Source organism: Taudactylus pleione, unplaced genomic scaffold (genome assembly GCF_031769625.1).
Source record: "Taudactylus pleione unplaced genomic scaffold, aTauple2 ptg000012l, whole genome shotgun sequence".
Classification (NCBI taxonomy): domain Eukaryota; kingdom Metazoa; phylum Chordata; class Amphibia; order Anura; family Myobatrachidae; genus Taudactylus; species Taudactylus pleione.
This window is the reverse complement of record NW_028284415.1, coordinates 17,821,994-17,844,866: the sequence shown is the minus strand read 5'-3', so window position 1 is coordinate 17,844,866 and position 22,873 is coordinate 17,821,994. Positions and strand designations below refer to the sequence as shown.

General features: G+C 40.3%; 1 protein-coding gene across 1 annotated transcript in view; it reads left to right on the top strand.

Annotated features, from left to right (window-relative positions):
* The window catches only part of USP43 (ubiquitin specific peptidase 43), a 104,616-nt gene extending 82,254 nt beyond the window's left edge, over positions 1-22,362 (top strand). The window contains exons 5-15 of the mRNA XM_088468722.1: positions 2,152-2,287; positions 3,851-3,995; positions 6,008-6,164; positions 7,097-7,208; positions 9,679-9,782; positions 12,739-12,816; positions 13,065-13,191; positions 14,524-14,857; positions 15,937-16,095; positions 16,771-16,926; positions 17,367-22,362. Coding sequence (XP_088324848.1) covers positions 2,152-2,287; positions 3,851-3,995; positions 6,008-6,164; positions 7,097-7,208; positions 9,679-9,782; positions 12,739-12,816; positions 13,065-13,191; positions 14,524-14,857; positions 15,937-16,095; positions 16,771-16,926; positions 17,367-18,391 — 2,533 coding nt within the window. The 3' untranslated portion in view covers positions 18,392-22,362. The remainder of the gene's footprint in view (positions 1-2,151; positions 2,288-3,850; positions 3,996-6,007; positions 6,165-7,096; positions 7,209-9,678; positions 9,783-12,738; positions 12,817-13,064; positions 13,192-14,523; positions 14,858-15,936; positions 16,096-16,770; positions 16,927-17,366) is intronic.
* Positions 22,363-22,873: the final 511 nt, after the last annotated feature.

Here is a 22,873-nt window from a genome sequence, read left to right as displayed (position 1 = left end):
GGGGACATTGTGACTATCTGACCATGTATGTTACTTTTGTGTGCATAATTGTTTTCATTAGGTTGCAAGTGTGGAATAATTATGTGCACATTAATTGGAACCTTTCTCACAAATCAGTGCTTTGCTCTTTAAACACACATTTATGTGCCATCACAAGACTATTCTGGTAGCTTTTTGCTTATTAACTTCAGTATATTATTTTTATTATTTTCTGTAAAACTGTACATGCCTTTTTTTTAATGCAAATGTTTAAGGGATGTTAAAATGAATTGCTAGTTATCTGTAAGAATCTAATGCCATTGTCCATTAACCGTTAAAGACAAAAATATACTGATGAATTGATAGGTTGTATGCTTATGAAAATGAGTTCATAACACAAGAAGGCAGCTCCCAATTGTGCACGGGTTACAGGTCAGCTGTAAATGCACTCCACTTTGCTGTGTAAATTTGTGGTTTCTACCATGTGAGTATATCTACATATATTTGTTAGATATACTACACTTCAATAAAGTTTTATAAGGAATGGAAATATCACCATTTTGTTTCTTTCCGTAGGCAGCTGAATAGTGCTGTATACAAATGCGAGGGTGGTTCAGTAAGTAAGGTAACAAGATGTTTTCTATTTCATTCTAATTTCCCGCCAGGCCAGAGCAGATAGATCACTGCTTGGCTCATGGCCATTAGACTGCGCCTCATATCATTCATACTGTCCCAACATCAATTGTAAGATGGCGGGGCTGGCAGAAACATGGTCAAACATTGAGGTGCGTAGTGTGATCAGGTTTCTGCATGTAAAGAGCACATCAGCAGCTGAAATTCATCTCCATTTTGTCGAGGTGGACGGTGATAATGTCATGTCACGGAAACAGGTCCGGATTTGGTGCACTGCCTTTGATAATGGCAGGGTAGACATTAAAGATGAACAGGGACCCAGCCGGCCAAGGACATCCACCACAAATGACAATTTGTGCCGCATTAAAGGTTTGATTCAGGAGGACAGACGCATTCAAGTTATTGATATTGCTGACAAACTGAACCTCTCAGTGGTAACTGTGCATAATATCGTTCATGAGCAACTGTGATACAAGAAAAAGTGTTCACGCTGGGTACCGAAGCAACTCACAGAAGTTCACAAACCAATAGGATGGGAATGTCTCTTGTGCACATGACGCGGTACCCTGAGGAGGGAGTGCAGTTACTGCAGTGTATTGTTACAGGTGGTGAAACGTGGGTGCATCACGTGACACTGAAGCATGCATCCATGACATGGAAGCACGCATCGTCCACACCTTCACAGAAATTCAAATAAACTCCATCAGCAAAGTAGGTCATAGCGACCATGTTTTGGGACTACAAGGGCATGCTTCTTGTTGATTTCCTTACCAAGGGAGATACTGTAAATGCTGCCCGCTATTGACACAATTAGCTGGTTGCATAGGGAAAGTAGTAGAAAACGACCTGGGTTGCTGCGAACAGGCGTCGTATTACTGCACGATAATGCCAGGCCACACTCAGCCAACCACACGTGTGAGTTGTTACGGCGCTACCATTGGGAGGTACTGGATTATCCTCTCTACAGCCCTGACCTGGCACAGAGTGATTTCCACCTCTTTGGACCATTGAAGAAACACCTGTCCATCGGCAGGTGTGTACGGGTGGTCTGCAAACCGCCCGTACACACACAGTGGCAGCCGCGAGGAGGGGGGCGGCACACGCCTCCCGCCTGCCGGGCCACGCCCCCTGGTTGCCGGGACCTGCGGGCAGGCACAAATGATGGTTGTTCAGTGTGTACGAACAACCGTCCTCTGCAGATACTGTATATCTGCAGATTACTCGATCTGTAGATATATCTGTATAGTGTGTACCCACCTTTAGACAAGTATGAGGACTATGTGGAAAAATAATCTCAAGACCATTCTGTTGATTATACCTATTATGTAGTTGAACAAATTTATGCAATGAGAGGTCTTGTTACCTTATTTATTGACCCACCCTCGTATTTTCTTACTGGTGCTCAGCTCCTGGCTATCTCATCTCAGACTGACAAGCTGTACAAGTGGTTAGACCGGAATCCATTGTATGAACTAATGTCAAAACTATGTCTATTCAATCGAGTTTAACTCTACCCAAATGCTTTACTTTTTTTTCCAGGGCCCTAAATGTCACGTTGGTTTTTCAAACCAAGAAGCAACGGTTTCTGCGCATCGGCCTGGCTGTGCCCCTGTTTGGTACAGTAGCATCTCTGCGTCAGATGGTGGCTGATGAGGGCAAGGTGCCTTTCGATCAGGTAATTTATTTTTGTCCACCGCTAATTAAAACAGAAATAAGATTTTTGATTTTCTACAACAGTGTAATTTATGCTCCACACAAAAATCATATGTATAGAGTTTAATTTTGATGGTTTTGAGAAGGGATCAAGATAAACACCGTTGGAATTAGGGATGTGCAGGCTCAGATTAGTTCAGATTTTCCCGCCAAATTCAGATTTTTCCCGTCAAAAATCGGGTCTCAGAAAGAGGCAAAACGTCATCTTTCATCGACAAACATCATCTTTCATGGACTTTTGTCCAGGAATGATGATGTTTGTCCATGAAAGATGACGTTTTGCCTCTTTCTGAGACCTGGGAAAAATCTGAATTTGGCGGGAAAATCCGAACTAATCCGAGCCTGCACATCCGTAGTTGGAATTAAGCTATACATTTAGAATACACAACGGCACATAAAATGTTATTGGACATGTCTACTAAAACACATATCCCCTCTGCGCTAGTACCAATGTGACAGTACAGGCTCCAATTTGTAATCCTAGAGAGACCTGTTCTATTCAGTGTCCTGAGCTGGGTCTTATTTTTGTTAGCTGCACTAAATTTGTGTCATTTAACAAACTGGACTCACTTCATGAATGGTAAGCGCCTTGTCATATGCGAGCAATATGGTGCCTACCACACACACAGTTGTCGCATGTTTCCGAGCACCAAAAATAAACATGTGAGGTACTTGTTTAGCATTTTCGTGTTTTAGAAAGCAAGCAAGTGGCCCTAATCTTATGGAGATGTTTGTCAAACTGTACCTAACTCTGGCAAAACAACATTGACTGTCCCAATCAAAATCTTGCTGGTGTAATTGTGGCCAGATTGGAGATATAGCTCATGCATACTGTAATTGTCCAGTAGTTCGGCACCTTAGGAGAAAAGTTGAACAGATTACTCTTAACGTTCTGGGACCTACCTTCTTCCAGCACCTAAGGTCGCTCCTTGTGTTTATAACTTGCATCTATTCCTTCTCACCATATATATGTTTTTGACCATCTTCTCACAAAAGTAGCCATAGTCCAATATTCAAAACAATATGTGCCACTTGTATTAGATGTGGTTACCATGACAAGTATTGTTTTGAAATGGAGACTATGGGATGTCCATACCCTACATGACTCTTCTCTCCCCTGAGTAATGGCTGTAGCTGGCACAAATATACACCAACACTGCACAATCATAGTCCTTTAGCCACACTGTCCCTCTTCAGTCTCCGCCTCTGCTGCTGCAGAGGTTCCTGCTTTAAGTTTCATGCCAGGATATTGTGCTATTACACAATAATTATATAGAGTCTATTAATTTGTCTTTGTTTGTTATTGAATTAGTACAATATTAACTTTATGTGTACTCACTGTTCAATTGAGTATTATATAGTTTGCCCCCCCCCCCTCAATTTCCCTGACTCTTTTATCTTTTTTCTCTATGCCTTAAGAAACTTTCAAACTAATAAAGAAAGCAAGTGGCACAATATAACCATGTGTATTGCATAAGGGGTTTGTCCTGTTTTGGTTACTCTTTTGCTGACTCTGTACCTAAAGGTGATACTGGCGGAGTTATATTCCAGCGGATTCCAAAGATCTTTCTCAGATGACGAAGACCTGAACACAATTGCTGAAGGAGATCCAGTCTATGCCTTCCAGGCTCCCCTGCCCTTACCCAAAGTATCCGGCACTTGTAGAACAGGTATGAAAGTCCTATACACGCCTTTGATAAAGCAGGCATGATTTGATGAGACATTAGGGTCTTTATTTATTTATTAGTTTGAGTATAGTACAGGGTGATTCACTTAGAACCAGCCCCGCCTTAAGCATGGCTTTACTGCAAAATGTAGGGTACCATTAATATTATAAGGAAAGAAAACTAAGAAACTACTGTAGTACTTGCTTTTACTTTTATAATATTAAACTCTTGATTCTGACCTTGAAGACACGCACAACAAGAGAATGCCCTAGCCACAGTTGCATTACAGCAGGGATGGGGAACCTCAGGCCCGTGGCCGTATAAGGCCCCCGGAATCATTTGGACTGGCCCTCAGAGCTTTTTTCTGCTAGCCTCATCTGGATAGCAGTGTGCCTAGAATGGCACCCTGCAGCCAAAATCTATGCAGCAGAGCCGCCTGGAGCGTCCTTAGGACGCTTCAGACGGTCACACCGCTGCCCTTACAGCTCACCGGAGCATCCTTAGGATGCTACGGGCATTGCTGTACTCACCGGCGATTGTGGCCCCGCCCCTGTGTGACATCACACAGAGGGGGTGTAGCCTGCTCGAGGCCCGTGAATAATGTTATATATAGCAAAATGGCCCACAGCAGAAAAAAGGTTCCCCTCCCCTGCATTATAGGCTTGAGGCAGGCTGGTTTTACGTACTTCACCCTGTACATACTATTTTTTGAAGCTTTACATACGTGTTTCATGCACTGACATTACAGTATGGTTGTTCTTCCTCTTTTTTTTTTCTTTTACATCTTTCCTGCCTGAGGCACATAGAGAAAGAGCGACTTGGCTCATGGAGACAAATTATTATTATTTGCTAAAAACTATTGTACTTTTGAGCAACACCTTCCTTCCCCTGTACTCACTTTCCTCCTTACCAAGACTGCATGAGGAGGAGCGGGAGATTTATGTCACACAATTATGTCACACCTCTGGAGCAGGTGACCGGCAGAAAGATGGGATCTTGTGTTGGGGGAGATGAAGGGCATTGAAGTACTGCGACTGGTTGCATAAGGATGGAAAATGCTGCGTTTGGGTATTAGATTAGAGTTTACCAGCCTGTAGTAGGCCACATATGTCACAATGATGTCACTTAATGCTGATAAATATACTGCTGTTCACTATTTCAATTAAAGTACATATAAAAGGGCACTTTGGAGCATTTCGGACCAACAGTAAAACAGCTAACCTATTATGGTGCATACATACCGTCAGATTTTTCTTCAGATCTGAACGATAACGATTTAAAAAATCGTTCAATCGTTCATATCTGAAGGAAAATCTGACATACCTGACAGATCTGTCAGATGAACGATTTGAACGATGCGCATTCCCGTTTGTCACATAACGATATCTGACATCTGATGTGTTTGCAGTCAGACTTGGACGATTCCATTCATTTTAATGCAGTCAAAAATCGTTCAATTGTTCAAATCGTTCAAATCTTTGGTAAAATCGTTCAAATTGTTCAAATCGTTCATCTGACAGATCTGACAAATCTGGCCGTGTGTATGCTCCATTAGTGTTTGATAGAAGTCTGTGCTCTTTCTCCTGCAGGTGTCACACAAGCAATTAAGTAGTTGGTGAAAATGTGTTATGGTGGTGTCTATCCTGCAGGTTTCATGGTAGCTGCTCTCTAACTTTCTGCTTGACCCCTAATTCCTGAGTTTCTGTAGTTTTCTATTCTGTAAATCCCTCCTGTGTGACTCTAATAAATCAGATTTATTTATGACTAAGCCAAACAAATATAGAGCACAGCTTATCCTCTTGACCTGTTGTTTTAGTATGTTGCTTTCTCCTGAGTATGTGGTGGCATACAAACAATTCAGAGCATAGTGTTTTTAGAAAGTGTTAATTGAAACTGAATCTTAAACCACAGCTTTCTAGAGCAATCTGAGACTGATTCCAGGCTTGGCATTGGGCTGAATAGCTTAGTGCCGTGCTTATTTAAAAGTAGTGAATGTATTTTTTTGTCACACACAGGGTATCCTCACAGCCTCCCTTCTTCCCCACGCTGCTTTGATCCAGACGCACCGAGGTTACCTGGAGGAGCTTCTGTGTCTTCAGAGTTCCTGGCCCCCAGCTCTAAACTGCTGCTGCTTTTCTGCAACTTGGATGGTGTAGGTCAGCAGGCCATTAGGTAAAATGATTTGCCCTAAACACCGCTATACACTGTTCGTTCTATATAAATATTACAATGTGCAGTGTTCACAGTAAGGGCTCTATTTACTACAATCCGCATATTGAATGCGGATTGTAGTGTGATATTACCGAGTGAATTCGCATTGCGAATTCAGGCAATATCACAGGGATTTACTATAAATCCCTTGCAGGGACAGAGCTTGCAATAAAGCTCTGTCCCTGCGGATCCCATCCGCACTCTAGTCGCGGTATTTTCGGAAAAAATACCGCGACTAAGAGCCCGCGCATGCACCGACCCAACGTCGCTGCTACCCCCCACCGATGCTAAGCCCCGCCCCCCGCGATCGCGGACCCCCGCGACGAACCTGATGACCGGGCAGCAGTGCACTGTGGGAGACCAGCTGACCGGAGAGGAGCCATCACCGGAGGCCTGATCACCGGTCCCTGGATTCAGGTAAGGAAAAAAAAAATATTTCAATTTTTTTTTTTCTTTTTTTTACAGCAATCAGCTTGCGGTCTGTTTAGACCACACAGCTGATTACTGGTACCGGCTCCCGCCTCTGCTCTCCCCGTTAGAGCAGAGTGGGAGTCCGGTAACCAGGGGAGACCCTGGATAACGCCACCTCCAGGTGACGTTATTATCACAGGGCTTCCCCCGGTATTTTTTTACAATTTATTTTTAGTAACTATGGTCGGATCACATTTCCCATTACAATTATGGGAAATGCGATCTGCTTTACTAAAAATAAGTGATAATTAGGGGTTGGAGTAGAATTTTACTAATTCTTCTCCAATTGCCCTGTAATAACTACAGGTGAAACTAAAATAATGTGAAAAGGGTGTGAAAACACCCTTTTTCACTTTATTTTAGTAAAAATAATGTTAATAAATAGAGCCCTAAGTGTGAAGCTGACATTTTGCTCTGTGCAGGTTTGGTCCCCCGATGGTGTTGAGGGAAGATAGGACAATGTCTTGGGATCAACTGGAGCAATGCATTATGGGAAAGATTCGCTACTTGATGAGGAACAATGCACATCCTACTGTGAGTACTTTTGGGCAAATCAATATATATATTTAAGGGAATATCTTAGGATACACTATTATTATTATTAACAGATTCTTATATTTAGCAGTATATTCCATTTAACTTTTTATTTCTTTGCTATCGCTATGGAATTGTTTCTTGAACTAGTTTAGCACGAGTATGCTTTTTCTGTGACATATTTTGGAATTGATATAATCTACTATTGAACATACCGTACAATATTTTTGCATATAAAATATCCTTTCTGACCTCTTACTATACAGGACCATGATTCCTGGTGTTATTATCACCGGTGTGGAGTTCTCTCTAGCCATAAAAGCTGCCTGTTTCTACTGATTGGTGTTTCATGCATTAAAAAAAGCTACTATGATGAATTAGAAATTGTAATGTTAACATACTGTAGGTCACTAATGATCTCGAATAATGAGGAATTAATAGATCCAAGTCTATAATTATGAATAAACAACTTCTGTCAGGGGCATTTTATTAATTTAGTGGGCCTGTGTGCAATGGAAGAACCTTCCCCCCAAGGGAGGATGGTGGGGGAATATTGTGACATATTACCTACTCCATTTCCCATATGGGGGGAGATGTACTAAGCTCTAGCACGTGATAAATTGGAAAGTGATAAACTGCCAGCCACTCAGCTCCTAACTGTCATGTTACAGGCTGCGTTTGAAAAATGACAGTTAGAAGCTGATTGGCTGGCAGTTTATCATTTTCCAATTTATCACTTTGCAGAGCTTAGTACATCTGCTCCATGATCCCCCACCATTCTCCCCTTGTCATGTAACTCTACTCCATAATATTTACTAGCCCCCTCCACCACTACATAATATGTAATAGCTGCCACTACAAAATCTTCAATAACATCCACTACAAAACCATTAATAGCCCCCACTACAGTATATTAATAACCTATATTAATACCACAGCATTTACCTGCTAGGCTACTGTTCAGGTGATTGATGTGGGAGACATAAGTTCCATATGTAGTGAAACATAGAAGAGCAGCTAGTCCATGCCTAGGGAGGGAATAGCAGAAATAGGAAGGGCATGGGAGGGACAGGAGGTGAGCCAGCTGTACTGTTAGGAGGAGGAATGGATCATCCTCCTGCCCTGACTGGCTGTGCACCCTGTCTGGCAGGGACCTGAGCCAGTCATGACTCGGGTGTATGCAGCAGGCCATTTATAGCAGTGTCTATTCCCTGGCTCAAGGAAGAACACTAAAGCCAAGACTGGCCCCTTATAAGTCAGGCCCAGCTTCAGTGCACCTGGGCCAGCCAGAAAAGGGCTCCTGGTCCCATGCCTGGGGAAAAATAACTTAAACAACACAAAACTTATTTGCAAATTATTATAAAATATATCATAATATTATAGAAACCTATTTTAGACATTTAAAATTTGATTGAATCACAGAACAATTTTATCATGCTTACAATACATAGTTGATTTGTCAGTTAAGTTTCTTGGCATCAATGCCAGTTTCGGCAAATGGGTCATGCCCCATAGGAAGGAACGCACATCGAGCTGCTACTAATATAATAGTCATAAATAAAGCCCCAAAGCTGACCTCAGTTTCTTTCCCATTTCATGTTCTTGATGTTCCTGGCCTAGACATAGAGATAGGAAAACTTCTTTGCTTTCAAACAGTCCTTTTACCTTTTAACAGCAGGAGATAAGATAGTTTAAAGTACTCCGCTGCCATAAAACAGTACAAGAAATAGTGTGTAGTAGATCTGCTTTTAAGTCAGAGGGGGGAGAGGATCAGTACATGCAAGAGCTGGTTTAAATATAGATGCTTATAGCAAGTATTTTCCACTCCGAGAGGATTTCTGCTGTCAATCATTACATTATTGATAAAACACTTGTCGTGTGTAGATAGTAATTATATTTTGGATAGTTTGTGACCTAACTGACCGTGATCCATATAAAAAAAAACTGTGATTCAGGAGCTGATGTGAAATAAATATTCTCACTGGTACCACTTCACATAGCCAGCTGGTTGTATTACATTCTTTACTAGATCATATGATATTGGTTGTTCATCACATAAAAAATATATAACCACATTCAGTCAGTCTATTATTATGTATTTAAGTACCTTGTATGTAAGTCTGACGTATGTGTATGTGTTTGGTGATGTCCCTAGAACGGAGATATTCATACATACATGTACATACTTTATCTCACATTTGCATATGACTGTTGTGTTGCATTTAAAGGATAAGAGGAAGCATTGAGAGTATTCTGTTACGTCACACAGGTTTTCTGGATATCTGTGTTATAAGATTGAGGCTTAGCTCAGCATCATGCAGGGATTATAGCAATGTGGTCAGGTGGATGCTGGCAGAATGAGGAGAAGGGGAGGAGGGCTCATTATATGATAAGAGGAAGGGGGAAATGGAAGTCATTGCTGCCTGTTATCATTTCATAGGAATTTGCTAGCTCTGTTTTCTCTCTGCAGAGCGGAGGAGTTTTCTTCCATATTCGAGTTGTGGGGGCGCCGGTGAGTAGCTGCTATTTGTCGTCCAAGGATTCGCGGCCTCTCCAGCACCCAGCTGTAGGCAGGTTAGTGAATTCTCTATGTAACACCTATATCCCAGGTATTGCTGCCCATCCTGAAATCTAGCTGCAGATTCAGTATACCAATGAATTGGCTAATGCCAGATTTAGAGACCTAGAAATATTTCAGGATCTACTTGCATGTTGTCATATTAATTTAATGCTCATTCAGCTGATTCGAGGTTTGTTTTTGAATTCAGCAGTAAAAAGGTTATTTGTATCCTCTCCGGTCAGTGGCTGACACCTAATGGTTAATTTGGGTACTGCAATGTTCTTATTTTGTGAACTACTTTCTGCAAGTTGTATATTTTGCAAATTCTCCACAGTTCATCCATTCAGCACTTTAGTTAATTTATATAGATACAGAACGCAATTCACATTGTGATCAGGGCTGCGTTTACTATAGTATATGGCAACTAGATATGTATTAGAAATGGTCAGGAAGCACCAAATAAACTGCATCAAATCTTATTCTGGCTATGATTGTAATAAATACAATTATATGTTCTTGTTGTGCATTCTAATAAACTATGGCTGAGGATCTCTTTCTGTACTTAGGAACTTAGAGAACATTTTTGTGCATTGTACTAATCATAGGGGCCACACCTTGCTTAGTTGTTGATTGAACTTGTGCGCATGGATCGTGCAGAGTTGTAACTAGACATTTTGGTGGCCTGAGCGAGAGAGCATTGAAAAACACGCACAATCACAAGGGGATAAGCCACTTGGCACATTTATTAAAACATAGTCCAGATAACTATATTTTTATAACATTTCTATAAAATATATTTATTTAATAAGAATTCTATATATAGACAGATTAACAGAACAACAATAATAAATACATAAATCTCACATGGAGTTGCAGCTCTCACCAAATTAATTAAGTTCAAATACGGGCACTATAAAAATCATATCGATAGTGATATTATGGATGCACTGGGTATGATTTTTATAGTGCCCGTATTTGAGCTTAATTAATTTGGTGAGAGCAGCAGAATTCATATTAAATATATTTTACAAAAAGCCAAGAGTACACATATATATATTATATATATTTTTTTATCACATAATCAGTGTCAGGCACAGGCAGCATAACCCAGCCTGGGCCTATTCCCAGCTTTCACTGTCATTCACTCACAGGAGTGGCAAAGGCCGGGACAGGCTGCTAGCTACTGCTCCTGGATACCACTGCCCCACCGCCCTCACCTGTCTCTAATACACTGGACTGGACCTCACCTGGCAGGTTCTGTCATTCACTGCCCACACAGCTCCGCGCCACTTGTTGCACAGCGAACCGCTCCCTGCCTGACTCACTCAAAAGCAGCAGCTCCTCAGAGTGACTTCACCCAAGGAACTGTGCAGCCTTGGGGGGGGGGAGACGTCATGACGTAATGACGTCTCTCCTGTCCCAATCGATGTAGGACTTTAGGTAGCTGGGACTCGGGAGGCAGAGACTCAGATTGAGTCTCTCAGGGGTATTCAATATGGGTGCGATAACATCGTTTTTGCGTTAATATCGGAGGTATGACGTCATTATCGCAGGTTTTAGTTTTACACCGTATTCAATTTCAAAGACTTATCGCAGTTTTGAAAAGTCTTTGATAAAAAACGGGGATAACTTTTCACCATTGAATAGGTGTCGAAAAAAAGTGCAGAATTGGGGTTTAGGGGTGCAGGCTTAAAAAAAAATAGCCTGCACCCCTGGGACTGACATTGACTGAACTGTGTCAAAAAAAATAAAAATAGGGACACCCCAAAAAATTAATTTAAAAATTGGGGTGAAAAAAAAAAAAAAGGGAAAAAATTGTTTAACAATAGGTTCAGGGCTATTCTGCAAGTATGCGGCAGGTGTTTTCTAGAATAGATTATTAGCGGCAGGTGCACAAATGCAGAATTTTAAAAAACTTACTTTAGGGACATAAAAATATGCTAGTACCCATTTTCATGTACCCCAAATTTGATGGGACTACTTAAAAAAACGAAAAAAATAACCTAAGTGCTCTTCTGCATCACTTCTTCAATGTCGGGAAAAAAACACCTGCTGCGGCTATTTAAATCCCCGACTTTCAATTAAAGGCTAAAACGGGGGTACCCATAGTGATCCCCCATGTTTTTACTACTTTAGGGGGGTCTTACAATTTTTTTAAGGAAAAATTCGTAACTTTACGCAAATCCAACTTCAGAGTTTCCCGTTTTCGTTAATTTTATATTGAATACGTGTGTAAGCGGGAGCGCGCCTGATACTTTAACGCAGGTAAAAACTCTGATATGAAACGTTAACTTCGACAGTGAAGTTAACGTTTCATATTGAATACCCCTCTCTGTGTCACATGTAGGGGGGGAAGCGGCGGCTGTTGATTGTCCTTCTGTACACTGCTGGGCACCGCGGCCGCGCATTGCACTTTAAGAAGCGACTGCCCAACGCCAGCAGAGAGAGAGAATGAGGTGGGCGGCCGGTATTCTGCCCTCAGGGCTGTTGTGCTCTGTACGGTGGCACCGGCCGCACCACCCTAGCTACGGCCCTGGGATTATGTGATATAAATTTACAAAAAAAATAAATAAAATGTCATTGTCCCCTCATTCCTTAAATTGAGTATTGTGCTCCATCAGCAACAGGCTATATATATTTATAGCAGCTTTATCGGATCTCTCCTGCAGCACTGGCTATTAGTGACCCTGACTGTATGTGAGCGCTGAGACACTGACCCAATACATTGGAGGGAATTTGGTGATTAAAGATAAATGTAAAGTATAAAACCTCTTTGTAAGTGGACCATATCCTGAAGGAATACCAGTGTGATAGGAAATGACTGAGCATGGTGCATGTAAAGTACATGGGAAGCAGGTGGAGCAGCCAGAAGTACTTTGGTGTTCACGGTAGTAGAATGCACAATTTTACATTGCACTTGTTAAATGCTCAGCATTGATAATTGTTATATGTGACCTCCCTTCTTAACAGGGCTCTGCAACTCTGTGGAACAGGAGGGCCACCTCATGTAAAGCTGGCTATAGAATGGGACCCTAAAACCAAAGAGCGGTAATTACGGCTGTTCATTTATACTTAGTAAAAACTATGGAGTTGACATTTTAAAATGTCAACAAAAATGTCAGGAACTACTTTCTTGCTGTTAGATTTTTAGATTTTTTTATACTCTTTAGTGATCAGTGAAAGGGTTATTCATAGCCTCTCTTTTCAGTGCCTGCCACCTAATGGCAGTCTTGGGTATTGCAACATTTCTTTTTTTCCTATTGCTATTTTTGTTGAAATATATCTCCCTCTTCAAGACTGTTCGGGAATATACAGGAAGAAGTAGTGCAGGATGATGAATCTGTAAGGAATCAGCAATTGGACCACCAGCAGCTGAGCTGTACACTGGACGAGTGCTTTCAGCTGTACACCAAGGAAGAACAGGTTAGTAGCACACAAGTGTTTATTTATAAAGATACTGCTATAGGCACAGACATGCTGCCCTCTCTGTCTCTGTGAGCGCTGCAAATGCTATTGTGCTATTGTGATCATTGTTAACATATAATATATTTACTTTCATTGTACAAAATTTAAATATAATTGTACCTATCCTTATTTCTTTTCTGTATCCTCACTATTTTGTTTGATCTCTTAGAATTATACATTTAATAGAAATGATCAAAATAATAAAATAAATGCACAAAAGTCAATAAGTTAAAGTTATCTGAAGGTGGCCACCCCTTTAGACTGTGCATTGAATAAATGTCTTCCTATTCAATATTGGCATATAACCTATCAGCAGCCTGGGCAGAGATAGAGCCATGGCTACACCTACAGACGTGTCTTCACTCATCTTTGCTGCAGTCGCATCAAACAGCCACTCTTGGTGCGCCTGGTCCCATGAGACTCCGCTAGTGTGTGCTGATTAATGTGATATGTGACAATTGTATATCTGTGTGCGACTTTTAGCCTCTCAGTCAGCATGCAAAGTGGTACAATGCAGCGGCCGCAGCTTTTCTTTGCACTAAGTTCCGTTTACAGTCTCAGTCGCACACAGAGATACAAGTGTCACATGTCAAAGTAATCAGCACAGTCTCCTGGTGCATCCTAGTCGCATTGCATTGCGAATAAACACATTTTCGGCGAACAAGAGGCCCAACGCTAGCAGAGTTGCATCGGACTTGACTGATCACTCACGCCCGCTTATCACGCTGCATGGCGTATTAAGACTAGGGGGAGATGTAATAAGCTCTGAAAAGTGATAAAGTGGAGAGTGATAAACTGCCAGCCACTCAGCTCCCAACTGCCATGTTACAGGCTGTGTTTGAAAAATGACAGTTAGCAGCTGATTGGCTGGTGGTTTATCACTCTCCAATTTATCACTTTTCACAGCTTAGTACATCTGGCCCCCGATGAGCTAGGACACATCTGTACTTTTTAAGTGCTGTATCTCCTAAATCAGAAATAGACATGCAACAAAGCCCTCGGCCCAAAGTGTGTAACTATTCACAGCAAGCCCCATATTAAGTATTTTGAAAAAACAACAACAGTTCATTATAGTGTGCCCTCACCCCAAGCTCACCTGTCCTCTTGTTATACTAATAAATGCACCAATGAGGTTTAATTGAAGCCATTTTGGTTTCTTCTGAGCCAGCACCTCAAATTTCAAACACTATTGGTACAATTGTCCTCTGTTATGGAAAAATATAGAATGCATTGTTTCAAAAAAAGCACTTGTTTTAGTAACCAAGTTGACTTGTTAATTATGTCTCTCAGCTGGCTCCGGATGACGCCTGGAGGTGCCCCCACTGCAAAGTGTTGCAGCAGGGAACAGTCAAGCTGAGTCTGTGGACTCTTCCGGACATTCTTATTATCCATCTTAAAAGGTTTCGGCAAGTTGGTGGCCGCAGGAACAAACTATCCACACTGGTCCGATTCCCGCTGGCTGGGATGGACATGGCACCCCATGTGGTCAAGAGAGGCCCCTTAGGACAGTGGTCATCGTGGAAGCAGCCACCTTACCAGCTAGAGCATAGGCAGCTGGATGTACTGTATGACCTATATGCAGTTTGCAATCATCATGGCAGCTTGCAAGGAGGACACTACACAGGTGAGAGAGCGTCGTGCTAAAATAACCTGGTTTCCCCTAAAGTGTGATACATAAATCCATCTGAGCTTCTCAGGACCTGGCTCCATTCTAAAGGGTCATATCTGTCAGTTGCTTCTGCTGCACAAAACACCACAAACTGTTTTATACAGGATTCTATGTACAGTATAGTAATTTCACTTGGAGAAGCAGATTACTTTACATTCATTTATTGTCTTTAGCATGTCCTCCTACTTCACCGTTCTTTTCTAGTTTAATGCCTTCAGCCGTGTACTTCTATTATTAGCTACCCTGAGGATACAATATAAATTCATTTTTATCAGTGTGGTTGGAGCCATAAATGCCATGGAAGAACTTACAGATAAAATGTATACGCCTACCTAAGGTGCAGCCGATGATGAAGCAGGTGAAACTTTCATTGCTGGGGTGTCGTCCTCGTTATAGGCATATTTATGTATTTATTACGCACATAGGCGTCATTCCCACTGGCATTTTTTGCAAATGCAGTTTTACACGTGGTTTTAATATTAGTAAAATACATGGAAATAGATTTCTATCGTTACCTCACCATAACCATTAATTTGCGTCTAATCCGGAGCATTACTGTAGTTATCCTGCATCCTCAGTCTAATGCTTTGATCCAAACTGGTTCAAAGCATATTTACTAGTGTAATAGACGTGCAGAGCCCTCTCTACCCTATGGGGTATATTTACTAAAGTGCAGGTTTTTAGAAGTGGAGATGTTGCCATAGGCAACATCTCCACCTTTAAAAGCCTACACAGTAGTAAATATACCCCTATGTCTCTAGTCCCTCCTTTTTGCCTACTTCAAATGTAACTACTTTGTTCTTTGTTCTGTTTCTGTTTGTGTGTCTAATATGATTTTCTGTGTAACTTGTCATTGTTTGTTTGTACTTTATGCAATTTGTATTTGTAGTTGCATGTCATGTTTTGCTATAATGTTTATTTGTTACTACTGTATGTTTAATTGTATCCTTATGACTTGTATGATGAATGTCTGGTGATGCAGAATTTGTGCGGCTAATAAATAAACCTTGATGATGATGATGATGTGCTCCTAGCCTACTGCAGGAACTCCATGGACGCCCGGTGGTACAGCTATGATGACAGTAATGTGGAACATGTTCTTGAGGATGAGGTCTGTACCCGAGGGGCCTATCTCCTGTTTTACCAGAAGCGTAATGCGATTCCAGCCTGGTCAGCAAGCAGCTCAGTTAAAGGTACAGTCTTTCAATAACTCAATTACTCCTGATACTTGAAATAGGAGTCAGCCTGAAATGGTCTATATGAAGAAATTGATTAAATTAGAGATGAGGAGGTACCGTTTTTTTTTTATGACCACCTGACGTTTTGTCTGTAAGCCTACTGAGGAGCCTAGAAAACAACAGGACAGTCGCTTGCACTCGGTTGCATAACACATGTACACACAAGAAACCATGGTCACAAAGGAAGGTTTAAGTATGTTTAATATATTTTTTACCAGTTTATATAAAAGGAAAAAACTTTACTGAATTTGCCAACTAACCTTTGCTATTACACACTCATAAAATCTACATTACTATGATCATTAACATACATGTAAATTAGGCTAGAGGTAAAATAATAAAAATCAGAAAGAATGATCCTTTTCATGAATATGGCTTAATATTACATTAACTTATGTCTATTCCGAGCTAAGATTAACTAGAGTGAGCAAATTACTAACAGGATTATTGTATGTGGAATTGGGCTAGTTATGACATTTGTAATTATGGAAGTGATATACAGTATATCTAAAAAAAACTCATTAACCTACTTAATTCTTTAGTAATTTAATCTGGTAGTTATATTTATTGTATAGAAATAGATCTATTTAGAGGCGTTCATTACCAATTTCTTTTGTGATGTAAAATCAGGTTCCACAAGTTCTTCCATATCTGATCATTGGATTCTCAGGCTGAACGGAAGTAAAAGAGAGAGCCTGGTGTCTCGTGCAACCACCAGCTGCACCCCTCTACCACAAGCACTGGACTCCCCAGTCTTCCTAGACAAGGAGATGAACACACAGAAAAGTATGTGTACAAGTTGCTTTCCCTTACAAACACTAAATTGTAGTGTATGTAGGTTTCTATATTGGTATATTTCCATAAACCTTCATTGTTTATTTTTGCATTCCTTACATGTATTTCTATTTCCATCCTCATAGTAGCCATAAATAAATCTAAGTAGAGGTCATTGTACTTCTGTAGAATTAAAAGGAAACAAATTATGTATGTTATATTATTACAAATACTTGTTTAAATCATGAAAAGTAGAGATAAGTGGTTCGGTTCTACTTGGTTACATTCGAATCTGAAAAAAGTAATCTTATTGGCTATCTGTCGCGTATTTTGGATAGCCAATAAGATAAATCCGAACTTGCGCTAATTTTCCAAAAAGAACCAAATTGAACCAAAATGCTCATCTCTAATGAAAAGCTGTGGTTTAAAACTTTTTATTTTGCTTCCTACAGGTGGCAATGGTTCAAAATCTTTTGTCCGGGGAATAAAGGGGCGAAGCGCGAGTATGAAAGTGTCCTCAGCTTCGAAGCTGAAGCTGAGTATAAGTAAGGCAATGCCTCTACGATGGTCATTTGGCTCAAAGGATAGACCAAAACGTGAGACTGGAGAGCTAGTAGAATACTTGGAATCAGGACGTCGGCCAAAGTACACTAGTGAGTCCATTGTGCCGTTGATGACTAACGTTACCAATACAGAAAAGTCACCCAGTGGACCTCTGCCAAAGCTAAGCCATATAAATGTCCATGGTGTCAATGGAAATAGCTCTACAAGTAGCCAGTCAAAAGGTTCCTCAAAGACAGACACTTTACGTGGTAAACCAAAGGAGAAGATGAATCTCCAGGAAAGTACCGTTTCAGCAGGAAAAGGAGATGGGCTTACACAGTCAAAACACAAAGGGAGGATGTCAAGTGGAGATGGCTCAACAAGAGTAAACCCATCAGCTGCTGACAGTATTGAAAAAGTTAAAGCATCATCTGGTAAAAAGGAAGACCACAACCAAAGAAACCTTACAAAAGATGGAGATAATACCAAGGTGAGATCTTCTGAAGAGGGACAACAGGAGGGAAAGTCAACAAAGTTGAAGACAAGTTTATTGAAAAAAGAGCCTAGGAAACAGACTGGATCTGAGAACTCTAGCACTTTTGAGCTCCACAATGGCATTTCACGGACATCTTTATCCAATGGGGTTTTGGTTGATGGGAGGACTAGTGGCACAATACCACGTTATCAAAAAGAGGACCTCAAAAACAACAAATCTCCAGTGGACATCAGACGAGCTCATAGCTCATCGAATGTCCAGAATAAAGCAGACTGGACTCTGAAGAGGTCTACCTCATTATATAAGAATGGAAGTGCATCCCACCAACCCACAAGGCAGGTAGCAGCAGAAAAGGCATCTTCCAGTGCACAGCAAAGAACAAAATACCAAACTTCCTCCCTAGGTAGAAAGAAAACTGTGCCGGAGTCTAGCTTCTAGGATGGATCTTATCACTTAGGGCCTTGACTCTTAGAATAGCATCACAAAATGTATTTTTTTAAGCAGAAGGCTACCACTGTTAGACTACAAACATCCAGATTATGGCATCTGGGTTGTGGATCAGATTTTACACGATATGCTATTTTATTGTTATACATATTTTACATAATGCATTAGTTCTCAAAGTGCCATAAATAGATAACATGCCTCTTGCTGAAGATTTCACCGTCACAAAGGTCAGTCAGGTACTGGACTGTATGAGAATACCATACTTAACATCAGTTATATACATTGATGGGTAAGAGCTGGAAAAATAAAAATGGCCCTGCCTGTAGCTGAGGTCCTGGGTGAATACTGCTGCCTGAGCTGCTCTCTAATCTGTTTTTAGGGGGAAAACTGCATCTTTTAACAGGTTTCAAACTTACATTATTGACAGGACTACATATGGCTACTGTAACATCTGCACCAGAGTGGGCTATTTGGAAAACTGTATATGATTGTTGCCCAAATAAATCTGTGGAACTCTATCAGTTCATGCTTTCAGATTGCCTAGCTTGTACACAGATGAGTTCATTATTAACTGACATATTTAAAAAAATTAGAGGTGGTCTGGAAAACATGAACTGTTAAGCCACGTTCACAATATTGTCCAGTGTGTATGCAAGATATCGTTAACGATGCGCGCTCCCGCGGATCGTTAACAATATCTTTCATCGCCTGAACATGTAGGCCAATATGACAATATCGTCAGGTTGTGCATGTTCATGGATGCTGCCGGTGATGTCACTGAACGATATCAGTGTATAGGCTTAATGTCGTTAATTACATTCAGCCCAGCAAACACAATGATTCACTTCATGAGCTATATTGTTAAGTGTGTATGCGCCTTTAGAGGTCCCAGATGGCCGAATTTGGCATCCACTGAAATATATGCTCATTTCCACCAGTTGCATTTGAGGCCTAATATGTTCATCTATTGTGTCTTGTACTTATTTGATTGATTTTTATCATACATACAGTATATTGTATAGGGAGCAGGTGTCATTGCAAAAATATCATCTCATTGCCCTGGAATAGACACAAGTGGTGGGCTCACTAATAAAGCAAAATGGCATTTCTTAAGGTGATAATTAAAGTGGACCTGGCACGTAGTACCAATGGAGGCAGCCATTTTTCTAGGCTCTCTAATATTCACCAGAATATAACCTATTAATTCACATGGGACTGGTGACATCACTGAGGCGGGAGGCATAGCTGTGTAAAAACATCAATTACCCATTTAAAGGGTTTTCTACTTTCCAAAATCTCCTGCTAAACCAATAATAAAGTGCACTTGTTTGGGGTCTCTCTCTCCTCTTTAAGACCTCCACCTTTATCAGTATTTGGCAACATCGCTGCACTTAATATAGCCAGGAACTTTGCTGGTCATGTTAGAGATAGTTCTACTGTCTCCCTCACTAGATAGATGTAATTGGCAGAGATTGCATCTACATTTAAGTGTTGTAACCTTATTAAATACAGCAAATCGTGAGGGTCCCAAAGGAGCGGTCTCTACCAACATGCTGTAATATGGAAGGAATAGGATTAAGTATAATTGATATTTAAAGTAGAAAACAATTTACACCTAGGTTATTTTATTTAGTAAACAAGGCAGAAGAATTGAGAACAAACAAGCACTTAATTAGCGGAAATCTTTAAAACGCTTTATAGAAACCATGTAACATTACTACAAAAAAAAGTTGATAAAGACTTCAACATTTTCCACTGTGTTTCATTTTTCATTACTTTTCCGACAGCTTCTTCCAATATGACCTATGTACTATTAAATCTACTATAATAAATAAATAATAATAAAAGTCTTAGCTATAATTTGAGCGCATTTAAGTGCAATCATTATCCACACAAAAGAGGCAGCCATTTTGTTTTTTCTTCTGAATCAAAAATCAAAAAATAATGTGGCCTATCAATTCACTGCAAACGAACAGTGTCACTGAGATATATATTAGGCCTAGTAAATTATTAGTGGCACTGTGTGTGGGCAACCAGTAACCATTTATTTGAAAGTACAGTTAGAGAGAATGTGATGTAAGTTATTACTACAGGATGGAAAGAGAGAGCAATTTATAAAAAAAAAAAATCTTAAACTGTTCAACATGGCAGAATAAAGAGTGTCATGTTGCAATTTATAAAGAAAGAAACCCATATCCTTCTTATGAATATATATTGTATGCCCCTCATCACATGACTAAAGTGAATGTAACGTTGGTTCTCTGAATATAGCAAATATTCTTTTTTTATAGCAAATATGCACTTTCAGTCTCTGCTAGTAGGTCATGCTACAGAATGAAGAAGTGTCTGGTTCTACAGTATATTAATCCTGTGAAAACAGGCTGTACCAGTGTTTGGAGGAGAATGGACAGATTTCCACATACATTCACTCTTCAGCCCCTCAGGTCCCAGGCTATTTTTGGCACAAAGTTGCTTTTTGATTGCTTTTTTTTTTTATCGTGATGTTATAAAAAGTTGTTTTTGACATGTTTGCACTGTATGAAGTGGATTTAACCTCTCAAAAGAAGAGGTTTAAGGAGAACTATCATTAAAATGTATTTTTTAATTTGTTATTTAGAATTGAATTTACTTAAGAGTAGTAAACCAATATTACTGAGAATGCAGCCGATAAATTCACTAGGAACCAGTTATGGTACTGAGGCATGAATCACTCAAGTGCCTTGTGCCTCAGTCATGTCATTTGTATGTAGTGAAAAGGCTCAATCCAATTAGCCACGAAGTGTGTGAGTTGCCTTTGCCATGACGTTAAAACGCAGGCTACTGCACCTAATCTCGCAGCCCTTGAGGCCGGCTCCGAGCCCGAATTCGCACAATAGGGCTCCGAGCACTTTTGTGCGAGTTCTGGCTGCCTTAAAGTGCGGCTATTACCGTGATGAGTCGCACCTGCAAGATCATCGCAACTAATTGGATCAACATACACTGATGATGATCATTAGGCAATCCCCCAAAATGGCTGCCTATACTGTATGTACAATTTAAGACTGCTATGTATTGTACTTTTTGTTATGATCCTATCCTATAAAACATGTTGCTTTCTGTCAAAAAGTTTAAGTAAGAGAATAAACCTCTTCAACAGTAGCAGCAATGCACGCTGTACATATCCAATTAGCCACGGTAAATTACAGTGTACAATTGGATATGGCCCTAACACTAAACAAAATATCGAGAAGGAACATCATAGAAAAATAATAAATATTGTGATATATTGTTGTTTTTAGTCTTTTTTTTCTAAACCCTATATCCTTGTCAAGTATATTTAAATTTGCACAAGATATTCTAAAATAGTTTCTTGATAAAAGTTTTCTTTTTAAAGTGTAGCCATGTCTTGTTCACAGAGGAGGCTAGACATTATGTGGGTAAACCAAAACATGTTCAAATTTTGACAATCAATATTGATCCACAAGGAAATTTTCCCAGCGGATGTTGCTGGTTTCCAATGAATTGATAGGCTGCACTTGTGTGAATATTTGTTCACCACACAGATTGGTTGTCTATTCTTTGTGCAGGTAATGGGTACACCTTAAAGTTCTCCAGAGATGAAGGATTATGGGAAAAGACAATGCTAATGAGCAGTAATGTGTGCTGCATCTTCTTATGCCCTGAAACTACAACGCAAATCTCTCACAGCTTGGGAGTGAAGTATAAACTGTATTTATTAAACCTGTAAAAAGTGTATGATTGTATATATTTATATAAATATATATATATATATATATATATACACACACGAATAAAAAAAATTAAATAAATATATATATATATATATATATATATATACTATGACTAAAAGCCTACTAATTAATGGCAGCTATTTTGGTAAGTTGGACAAGTATACTTTGTCAGATATTTTTAACACAAACTGCTATGCAATAATTCATTCTTCATTGATTTTTGTTTTTGTATCTACGATTCTATTTTATTTGTTTCTTAATTAAAAGATTGACGTATTCAAAATATATGTCTGTTTCATGGTGTTGGTTTATTGGTTGGTTAATTTAATTAGCAACTCTGCAGCTAAGAAAAGCAATTCTGGGACGTAAACGGTCCGTTTTGTTCACTATTATTCTACTGAATTCCCACCAAATCCTCCACAGGGCTAATATGCCTAATACACAGGGCCGGACTGCCCAAATGGCAGTTCTGGAAAATGCCAGAATGGCCGATGGCCAGATGGTGTAGGCCCAGCCAGTGCCACCGAGGAGTGAGCCCAGGGGTGAGCAGTGTGTATTTGGTGCTGGGCCGCCAGCTGATTACAGCTGGTGCACCGGCATGCAGCCGCATCATATTTAATCTGGTGCCGAGCACGAGCCAATCGGAGCTTGCGGCCACCCAGCCAATCAGCAGCGGCTGCCAATCCGTGAGCCTCAAAATTGGCTCGCAGCCGGCGCAGATTTTAAATGCTGGCGGATCTGT